This window comes from Notothenia coriiceps, unplaced genomic scaffold (genome assembly GCF_000735185.1).
Source record: "Notothenia coriiceps isolate Sejong01 unplaced genomic scaffold, NC01 NC01_scaffold00020081, whole genome shotgun sequence".
In the NCBI taxonomy this organism is placed as follows: Eukaryota; Metazoa; Chordata; class Actinopteri; order Perciformes; family Nototheniidae; genus Notothenia; species Notothenia coriiceps.
In genome coordinates this window covers 564,342-575,505 of record NW_011352782.1, presented here as the reverse complement: position 1 = coordinate 575,505, position 11,164 = coordinate 564,342, and the positions used below count along the sequence as shown (strand labels likewise).

The 11,164-nt window shown below is 38.6% G+C and overlaps 1 protein-coding gene across 3 annotated transcripts in view; it reads left to right on the top strand.

The window, feature by feature from the left end:
• The window catches only part of stxbp2 (syntaxin binding protein 2), a 14,338-nt gene extending 3,793 nt beyond the window's left edge, over positions 1–10,545 (top strand). For 2 of the 3 annotated variants that reach the window (XM_010779317.1, XM_010779319.1), the window contains exons 4-19: positions 2,539–2,615; positions 2,710–2,785; positions 2,988–3,091; positions 3,411–3,559; positions 3,644–3,728; positions 4,642–4,772; positions 4,859–4,966; positions 5,488–5,545; positions 5,631–5,696; positions 6,129–6,209; positions 7,638–7,779; positions 7,945–8,051; positions 8,134–8,232; positions 8,314–8,399; positions 9,509–9,669; positions 9,761–10,545. In XM_010779317.1, coding sequence (XP_010777619.1) covers positions 2,539–2,615; positions 2,710–2,785; positions 2,988–3,091; positions 3,411–3,559; positions 3,644–3,728; positions 4,642–4,772; positions 4,859–4,966; positions 5,488–5,545; positions 5,631–5,696; positions 6,129–6,209; positions 7,638–7,779; positions 7,945–8,051; positions 8,134–8,232; positions 8,314–8,399; positions 9,509–9,669; positions 9,761–9,840 — 1,610 coding nt within the window. In that variant the 3' untranslated portion in view covers positions 9,841–10,545. The remainder of the gene's footprint in view (positions 1–2,538; positions 2,616–2,709; positions 2,786–2,987; positions 3,092–3,410; positions 3,560–3,643; positions 3,729–4,641; positions 4,773–4,858; positions 4,967–5,487; positions 5,546–5,630; positions 5,697–6,128; positions 6,210–7,637; positions 7,780–7,944; positions 8,052–8,133; positions 8,233–8,313; positions 8,400–9,508; positions 9,670–9,760) is intronic. The other variant, XM_010779318.1, reaches the window with a different exon arrangement.
• Positions 10,546–11,164: the final 619 nt, after the last annotated feature.

Below are 11,164 nucleotides of genomic sequence, written 5' to 3'. Positions count from 1 at the left end.
TGGTTTTTGATAACAACTTCATTCAATTTTCCGTTTTGTATTGAAGATTGAAGAAAAGCAGTCCGGTGGACCGGAAGTCAAAGAACATATTTCAAAATAAAAGACACGAGGATATGCTATGCTAGGATAGGCTATGCTATGCTATGATAGGCAATGCTGTAAAAGTTCAACCCTGGAACCCAGAAGCCTGACGAGGATAAGTGTATTTCTGCATTCACATGCAGATATGCGTTTAGAGATTAATGCAAGTATGCAGTCCAGCTTGTTGGTGTGTGACAACGTCATTTTTGTTGCATACCTGCAAGATTTACCTGTGACAAATGTCAGCGATGTGAACAGAAATGTCCTCCTACTTTCACCTACACCCAACAGCAAGTGGGAGAACGGTATAAAAGTCGACCCCTAAAACAGTTCACATAGTAATGGAACAGTTGAGCATGATTTTGTCCAACTAGTCTACATTANAGTAACTGAAATTGACGAACGAAAGCTAGCAGCGTACTGTAGGACTAGAGAGCCGAACCTCGCACCCACCCGTAACTCCCCTTTCGGGACCTTACCAAGGTCAGTATAAGACTTCCTATCTTGAAAGAGACAGTCGGACCCACTGAGGCTCAGTAGAGACTAGGTGGAGGACATACACCAGGGTGTCCCGGTATAAATCCGGAGGGACGTAAGAGGGATAAACGCCAGGTAAAAGGGTATTAGTACCGTAGCGTAAAGGTGCGATCGGACGAGCTGATATCATGTCAGAACATACAGGAAGATGTTCTTCGGCCGAGTGATTAATCGGGTGACGATGCACGGATCTACTGTCAAATCCTGAGACTACCATCGTCTAAAGGAATATCAGTCACTTACCTTTTGGCAGGCAGGTTAACAAAACTATCCGTGGCGACTGTGTAAAGACATGCTGGACCTCAAGGAACGTATTCAGTGTGCGTTGTTGTTATGCTTGGAACCATTACTTTTACTCTGGCGTACTTGAGTTTGTTCGAAACTCAGGACAAATACAGCACCGATTTAGGCTCAGGAACTAGTGGACTGTGATCGGTTTCATTCGACAAAGTGAGATATGTCAACGTCAAACTCTGACACTAGGTACGGAAACAGTGGTAATGGACCTAAGACGTATTCAATCAGTATTTTACCTCCTTCGGTGACGACAGGTCTGTTTTGTAACGAACGTGCAAACTTCAAACGTTTTCTTCGTGGACCTACAAGGTGTCGTGATGACCGGTTTTAATAAGACACCTTCTACTTTGGTTTCCCAACCTTCAACAAACCCTTCCTTGTGGTTGCGATACACAACTCTTTTTTTCCCGTGTTGTAGGTTTTGGAGTAGGGTTTAACTTCAATACCACCTCCCCTCGTAATAACCCAAACCCCGACGAAAACGACGGAGCGTCCGACCTGTCTACCGGTAGTAGCTGCCTTTTAAATTAAGAGTTCAAATAGTTCTTTAAACGACCTCTTGAATTCCGGTAGACCAGGTGGTTAAATTCGAGTTGTCTTCTACCCACATACTTGTCCTGTACCTGGGTTTCGTGTCTTCATTTAGTTGGTTAGGTCTCTAAGAAGGAGGGACTGTCCGGTAAGTTTTGTAGTGAGTTTTGGGTAGACAGTTGTGACGTAAGTTGGTGACTGTGGGGTGAGGGGAAAAGGATGTCATTAAAAACTCTTAAAAGCGCTGTTTCAGTGCTGTGCATAGTTTTAAAACCGGATTTAAAAACCTCCAGTATATTATTCTCTTCCAGAAAAAACATAATTTGATTGTAGACAATCTTCTCCAGGATCTTTGACATAAAAGGCATTTTGGAAATGGGCCTAAAATTAACCAGAACTGTGGGATCCAGGCTGGGTCTTTTAATACGAGGTACTGCAGGCTTCAGGTTTTCAGGGACCTTCCCTGAGAGCAGGCTGCTGTTTAAAACTGCCAGCACAGATGGTCCAACAGTGGGGAAAACCTCTTTAAAAAGTCGAGGCGTGACAGGGTCATTTGGAGAACCAGAGGGCTTTAACTTGGAGACAATCTCCTGTACAAAAGACAGAGCTACAGGCTCAAAGTGATTAAAGACAGGAGAGCACAGTGCAGGAACTGAGGGGTCATTTGCAGGAGCAGAGATTTGAGTTCTAGTGGAGTTTACCTTATTAATACAAAAGTAAAGAAAGTCTTCACAGACCGCAGTAGAGGTCTCCATAACGGTATTCTGGGGGGCATTAAGGACCAAATCAATAGTCTGAAACAGAACACGTGGCTTGTGATGGTTTGACAGAAAGATGTCAGATAAATGTTTGCTTTTTGCCTCTTTCACGGTGATCTGATGGAGACGCCAACACTCCCTCAACATTTGAAATGAAACTTGCAGTTTGTCCTTTTTCCATTCACGCTAAGCTCTACGGCAATCCCGTCGGACAGCCCGAGTCGTGTCATTTAGCCAAGGCTCAGATTTAGTTTTAGGTTGCCTGGTTTTTAAAAGAGCAACAGTGTCTATGGCAGCTTGTTGAGACTAAAGTTCTCTGCTTTCTCCTTTTCAGTTGTGGAGGACATCAATAAACGAAGGGAGCCCATCTCTAGTCTCGAGGCTATTTACTTGATTTCACCCGTGGAGAAGGTAACCTGTGGAGTTTTTATCTCTGAGATCAATCTGCAATGTTCTGTCGTCACTGTATTTCCAAAAAATTTCTACTCATTTTTTTCAATTTCAGTCAGTCCGTGCTCTCATTAACGACTTCAAAGATGCTGCCTTAACTTACAAAGCAGCACACATCTTCTTCACTGATAGTAAGATAATCTGTTTGTGTGTCTGTGTGTATACAGTGTACTCTGCATATTTGCATTTAAATGAAATGGTATACAAACATAGGAAACAGCTTTTCTTAAATGTACGCTGCAAACATTAAAACATTTTATGTATGAATGTAAAAAAAAATGTATTACCAAAAAGCTATTGCCATTTCTAATTGACCTATGTTTGCTTGCATAGCTTGTCCGGATGGTCTTTTTGCTGAGATTGGGAGATCCAGAGTTTCCAAAGTCGTCAAGACTTTAAAAGAGATTAATGTTGCTTTCCTGCCGTATGAGTCTCAGGTAAGACTCTCCGTTTTTACTTTAACAAACCTGGTTATTTTATCCACACTGTCCTTATCCAGTTTTGTTTTAGCTATGTTTTGGTTTGGTGCTGTGCAGCCGGCTTAGGTTTATCAGAGATGTTTTCACTTTAACTGCTGCCTACTGAGGCTGTTAATGAAAGAGTCCACACTAAAATGCTCCCCTAGAGCTCTCCGTGATTTACAACGAATGACACCTTTCACAACACACAAAGTAATTTGTCAAAGTTAATGTAAAAATATGAATAATGCAGTTACGGTTACATTTAGGCAAACCTCATGCCCTCTCGCCCCTACAGGTTTTCTCTCTGGATGATCCGTCCTCCATGTTCTCCTTCTATAGTACTAAGCCAAATGAAGACAAAGGGAAATTGATGGAAATTTTGGCGGAGCAGATTGCAACCCTGTGTGACACACTTAAGGAGTACCCTGCAATCCGTTACCGCAAGTATGGAAGCCCTGCATAAAAGTAGAGTGAAATTAGTTTTCCTCTGAGTTTGTTCATTCAGTTGTATACTTTGCTCTCTCTTAGGGGACCGGAGGAGAATGCTAGACTGGCTGAAGAGGTCTACCAGCGCCTTATTGCTCACAAAGCAGACAACCCAAGCATGGGAGAGGTTAGGAAGTACTTAGAGCACCAAATTCAATTCAAATTCAAAAGTTTTATTGTAATAATGCACATAAGCTACATTGTAGAAATGGCAATGACATTCGTATGACCCGAGCTCCTCCAAAAATGCAACATATATTATAAAATACAAATAAAAAAACAAAAAATAGTGCACAACAATGATGTGCCCTACTGTCAGGGTTCCTGCAGGTAACTTTTAAAGTCTAGGTCTTCAAAATTAACTTAAAAAAACATCCGGTAACATTGATTCAAATGAAAAGCTTCATCAAGCAGATCTGGAGTGTCAACCTGTTTGGAAAATTGATCATAAATGTATTTCTGTTTGGCTTTAGCAAGTCTTTAATACATCTGGCCTTAAGCAGTAGGGACCCCGACTGTTTTGATTTTATTGTATTCTTAATTTGCATACCGCTTTTTTCTGCTAAATCAATTTTTTCCTGTTAGAGAATACATTTCCGTTGGGATTCTTCTGCTCTTCTCTGTCACATGTTGTGGACGTTCTGTGGTTTCTGACTTTTGTTTCCCGTTGATTATTTTTCTCATGCTTTGCTGGACTTCTCTTCTTTTCTGTCTTTCTTAGCTGACATTTCCTTGCTCCTGAAATGGGTCTTAACAGGCATGTATTACTGTTCTCTTCTTCTCTGCATACATCTGAAGTTCTTCCATGTTGTGCTCTCTTACTCTTTATCTTTTCTGTACTCGACTAGTTTCCTGAAACGCTTCCTCATCCTGCATCATACTGTGATATCAAAACATCTATTTATAAAAGCGTATAAGACTTTCACTGCATGACAGACTCACAAAATGATAACAAGGGGTACAGTTGACTAAGTAAAAATGCATCTATGAATTCATTTTTACATTTGGTCTGTGTAAGAACATATATTTATGGTTTTTAGGGTGCAGACAAGGCTCGGTCCCAGCTTCTGATTGTCGATCGTGGGTTTGATCCCATCTCACCCATTCTACATGAGTTGACCTTCCAGGCAATGGCGTATGACTTGCTAGACATCAAACAGGACATCTACAGGTGAGTGAACATCGTTTTCTATATTGTACTCATCACATTCGATTTCTCCAAATTCAACTCTGTTTTCCTTTTTTAAATGTTTGTAGTTATCAGACAACTGGCATTGGAGATTCAAATAACAGAGATGTGTTATTGGACGAAGATGATGAGCTCTGGATCCAGCTCAGACACATGCATATTGCTGACGTCACTAAGTAAGTCTGTCACGACTAGATGATAATATCTTCACACAATTTAGTTTAAATTTAACCTTTCCTAACAATTTCTGGCCATTGTTTTTTTCTTGTTTCTATGTTGCAACTTCAAAACACACTTTGCTTTGTATGCACTCGAAGAATTAGCAATTCGATATCATACTTTGCCATTAAACAAGTAACATCATATTTGGTTAAGAGTAATGAAAATAGTGATTTAATCATATTAATTAAATCCCCTTTAGTGTGCAGTAATAAAATAAACACATGTTGTGGCATAATTAAGCCTTACATTTTCCCTTTTTAAATTGATGTTTATAATATGTCAAAGCACAAAAGTGAGTGCAGTAATTTTGAGGATTTATGATAAGTACTAGTAACTGTATTAGTTAATTAGGACTGTAATGTTTTTAAATATAACATAAAACTGAGTTACGCTTTGGTTTCTTAGTAATATTATTACTTAATAACATGTATTTCTGGATAAGGTGACTCATCTTTCTCAAAACCCTTTGTTGCAGGAAAGTGACAGAGCTTCTTCGCTCCTTTTGTGAGAGCAAGAGAATGTGCACTGACAATGTGAGTGTTGCTGGCTGTACTCACATGATAGATGTTCATAATATGACATATCTGTTATGTTATAATGAAATGTTTTCTATTTCAGTCCAACATAAAAGATCTCTCTCAGATGTTAAAGAAGATGCCACAGTACCAAAAGGAGCTGAGTATGGTGAGTGGGACAAAGATAAACCAGCCCCTCACGATGAGTATTATTGTCTGATATCTATGTTTGTATTGTAAAGCAGGTACACTCTAAAAAAAATGATTTGAAGAATATACATATCATTGAGTTATTTTCTTCCTCAATCACTATTTTGAACATATTTTATTACGACCACTTCTGACAGTATATTTAAAAGCTTGTTTGAACAAATCTTTATTTACAACTAAATGATTAACACTTGTAGTTAATTGGACTTTACATTGACTGTCCATCACAACATTAATCCGCAAATTGCTCCAAACATTTTCTATTTCATATCCGATTTGCCAGTCTTGCCTGTAGCTTAGAAGTGTTTTATTGGTTTTGTAAATCACTTGATTTGGTTTTAACCTCAAATTCATTCATGAATAAATAATCCTTACTTATTTTCCTTCACAGTACTCTACTCACTTGCACCTTGCCGAGGCTTGTATGAAAAAATTCAAGGCGTCTATCGATAAGCTTTGTGAAGTGGAACAGGTTGGTACTCTTGTGGAGTGTGAAAGTGAAATTAATTATCTTTTGAAAGGTTTAATTGACATATAGACTCTGAGCTATTAGGCCATACAAATATTCACATTGATGTATTTTCTTCACTTACACTGGAGGTCCAGTTCATTTTAATCCACATTAGTATGGCAATACATGGGGTGAAGTTACACTTCCGTCCTGTACATTTAGTCGGAGGTATAAATAGAAACATGATACGGTAATTCTCCCTTGATCCCTGAAGATAAAAGCACCCATAGATTACCTTTTTACTCGGTATTCTTGGAATGTGCCTGTTCATGCTTATGCATTGTTGGAGAAACATCATTTCAGTCAGTTATTTTCAGAATGACTCTGTCTCACCCCCTAAGCATGATAAGTGACCTCTACAGGGTGGCATATTTATTTATAGCTCCACTGATCTTACATTTAGTAAGAGAATCATACAATCACATAGGAAGTTCTGGAATGGACATCCATATATCAACAGCAATGCAAAGGAAGTCATTACTGAGTGGAAAGGACTTTTAATGACACGTGATATATGTACTGCTTGGCAATGTGTAAATCCTTTCATCAACATGAGACTGGGATGAGGCCAAGGTTCAGACCATCAGCAAGCTCCTGTGTGTTGTTTTTATGAGCCACACATGCTTTGTCTCCCTGAGGGGGGGGTGGGGGGGGGGGTACTCTGCCATATTTAGTCCAGTATTAAATGAGATGCATGCACACAGGCAATGTCAATCTACGCATGGTTGTGGCATTTTGAAATGCAAGTGTTTATGGTGCCTTTTTAAATAAGTCTATCACTACACTAATGGATTGACAGCATGTCTGAAAGCTGCCTCATTAATCCAAAAGGCATGTCTTGGCTCACAGATTGACGGTGGGATCCAAACAGCAATGGCTCTCTGTCAGCTGTCGTTTGTTTTAGTGCTGTACATTGTTTTGGCAATACATATGTATGTGTGTAAAGTTATGAACTAAACCATGTGATGTATTTTTGATGTGCTCTTGTATAGCCACTCTCTAGTTTAATTTGCTCACAAAAAGTGTTGATTTACCTTTAGGCTGTGTCAAAATTCATCATAGATCTTGACAAGAGTTTTTACGTAGGTCATTAAAGGGAAATCCCAGAGTTAAAAGTGAGTAATAATGCCCATTCTAGGAAAGATTCAGATTCAACTTTCTTCTGTTCAGTGACTATTTAAAAATACATTATGAGACTATTGCTATACAGAGCAGTTTACAGCATATGTTCCAACTTGTAAGACTATAAAGAACTTGTTGTAAAGTTTAAAAGGCAAGTCATCCTCCTGTGTCAGCTGCCCTGTGAGTCGTGTGTCAGCTGATTAAAGTTAACTGTTGATTGAGATGCTAGTTAAAGTTAATGGTCAACCAGCATGTTGTTATTCACAGGACTTGGCAATGGGAGCAAATGCAGAAGGGGAACCTCTTAAGGATGCCATGAAGAGCATTGTTCCTGTGCTCCTCAACAATGAAATTGAGGTCTATGACAAAATCCGCATCATACTGCTCTACATATTCCACAAGAAAAAAGGTGCGTCTTTGTCCAAATATTTTCCTTTTGGACCAATTCAACATTTTTAACCATTTTAATTAGGAGCTTTAACATTGCCATAAGCTTTGATAATAAGTGTAAAGCAGACAATTGAGTGTTATCATTGCCTTCACTGTTTTATCTTTTTTTTTTTTATCGATATAGGCATTGGGGAGGAGAACCTTACCAAGCTCATCCAGCACGCAAACATACAGGCCGACAGCAACATCATCACCAACCTGCAGAACCTGGGCTGTAACCTGATAGCTGGGGTGAATTTCTTCATTAGTTTGGTTATATTCTCAAACATCATTTTTCCTCAGTTTTTCTTACATACCTCGTATTGTCTGTTAGGGCCGCAATGCAGGGAACACGCTGCCAGATCGGAAAGAGCGCACGGAGAGCACGTACCAGCTCTCTAGATGGACACCCATCATGAAAGACGTCATGGAGGTAGTAAAGCCAAAGTTAGATTCCTGATGTTGCTGACACAGCTTTTCTCTGCGTTTTACTCTCTGTGTTTCTCGATTGCAGAATGCCATAGACGACAAACTGGACAGAAAGCAGTGGCCCTTCCTCTCTGACCCCGCTCCCATCAACACAACTCAGACTGCAGTCAGGTGGGTGGAAACAGAAGATACATATCTAAATCAGAATCAGAATACCTTTATTAGTCCCACAGAGAGGAAATTTGCAGCGTTACAGCAGGAAAGAGCCACAGACAGCTTAGTGCTGCATATCTTAAATGCGTTAAATAAGTACTAAGTTATAATATAATAAACAATATGCTAAAAAAAGTTAAATAATTTTCAAAAAAACTAATCAAATATATTATCATCAAAAATATCCTCCCATATGAACTAAACTTGGAGAATCGGAGGTTGAAACCCTCTTTATTGGTCACACATGTTCATGTACAGAACACACAGTGAACATTTTCCCCTGCTTTTTACCCATCCTAGTACTAGGAGCAGTGGGCAGCTATTGTACAGCGCCCTTTACTTAATTACAATTTTATAAATAAATAACTGGTTAATAAGTAATATTGAATTTCTTTGTATTCCAAGGAAAATGTAGTATTTTTGTGTTTTATTTTTGTATAAGCAAACATATTAACTGGGATAGACAGAATAATTTTGTCAAATAAAAGCTTTTATCCCTGTAACTGAGTTGGAGTCAGGCTTGTGTCATATGGAGCTGAAAAGGTGAAATGAATCAAGTAGTGCTTTGCCTACTCTCTAATCCCCCGAGGAATGCCTGTCATGGTGATGGTGCTTATACAAACCACTCTAATGGACCTGGGTTCACTCATAATCTCTATAATGCACCGTGCTCGTGTCTTTCCTTTCTAGCAAAGTGCAGAATTAAAACTGAGTAGTCATTAATATTAACAGTAGTATGTACTCTTGAAGGGTTATTTTGGGCTGGCAATACAGAACCGGACATAGTCGTTGGTAAAGAGGTTACATAATGACACACATTGACAGAGATAGTGTGTAAAGCCCTTCTCTGTTTGTGATGGAGACATTTGCTTCCAGACTGAGAAAAGTTGGGCGTTCTGAGTCTGTTCAATTGATTTATAGGATTTTTCCATACATTTTTTTAATGATATAATGCTATTAGTAGTTTCTATAATTGGATTATTGATTGATTACAGTGTAATATAATTGACATTTACAAACAAGCCGAACCTTTAATAAAAATGACATGTTGTTTGATTCTTTTACAGCAGTGCACGTTTTGGACACTGGCACAAAAATAAATCTCCGACAGAATATCGCACTGGCCCTCGGCTGATTATATTTGTGATCGGTGGAGTGTCTCAATCGGAGATGCGCTCCGCCTATGAAGTCACTCGAGCCACTGATGGGAAATGGGAAGTGCTAATTGGTGAGAATCAATGTTGAAAAGGCCACAATTCTGTATCCCAACAATTCAAGGTTGAGCCTTTTTAGTATTAATATCACTTTCTCCTTGACAGGTTCTTCTCACATCCTGACTCCAACAAGCTTCCTGGATGACCTGAAGAGTCTGGACCAAGTTCCTAATCCTGATAGTTAGATAGTTCACCTGAAATAGGGAAAGATACACTGGAATAAGGGTTTAGTCCTGCATTTGAGAGGCTGGTTACTTGCATTCTGTCGCATCATCTTCCACGTCTGAAGTGAAGCATGGGGAGGAATCTTAGATGTAGCCATGAATGGAAACATTTGTGATTCTTTGTTTTGTTTTAGAAAACTATTTGTATTAGTTTGTTGTAAATGGGGTTCCGTATGCTACTGTGATTTAAAATTATATAAAATATTTAACTAGATAGAATTAATATTTGGATTATTTAACTGTTGTGATTCAAATTCTTATTTTTGTTACTACAATATATGATTTCCCTAATTTGTGTAAAAAATTGCAGCACTCCCACAAAACCTGACCATCTCACACCAAAAATCAATCAATATATTTTGACTTGACTATAAGTCTGTAGAAGTATGTATCGTATATTCAGTGTGAAGTGCCTTTTTTCCCCTCTAGGTACCTTTTTTCCCCTCTAGGTACCTTTTTCCCCTCTGGCTACCTTTTTCCCCTCTGGGTACCTTTTTTCCCCTGTTTGTGGTCAATTAATCTCAGGATGTAATATCTCTACTGCTGTTTTATGAAGGCTTAAATGTTTACCATATTCTTTAATATATTGCTGGGAGCAAGTGTGATGGCTGTGTTTCTTTGTTGTTGAAAAATGAGTAATACAATAAACTTGATATCAACTTTAAATTGTCTTGTGAAGTCATCTAGAATCATTTTAATCTGCATAACATTTGTTTCAAATATTTGATCAAATAATCTCAACTAATGCTCAATTTTATCAACGTTGTTATCCCAACATCAGGAAATCATTGTGGAGATCTTTTAACTTGAATAACTCATTCAACCACATGTACACATGCTCTCTTAATATCCTTACTTTTAAGATGATATACTTTAATTTGTTGTATATGTTGTGTGTGAATATTTATGTAATATGTGATCAATGTAGGCTGAAAATGTCTTATCCTCCCTTTGACTTTAAATGAGTTAAGCTTTGACCAATCAGTGTTTTGAAACATACTTTTCTTAAGAACAATTGTATATATTGTAGTGCCGAGAGATAGGGAGTCGGAGGCGGTGCAATGAAGGTGCAAAAGGGTACTTTATTTGGGAGCAATTAAGGTCATGTTGTCCGGTTGCAGTCCGGGAAGAAGAGAGAGAAGCCAGGAGGGCACACAATATATATAAACAACACATAACATGTCCGTGTGGGAACAATACCCCCAACTGTAGTTCCATGTGTGAATTATGTAACCCAGTGTATTAATGAGTGGTCACTACAATATCAAGATTAGATTTTTAACGA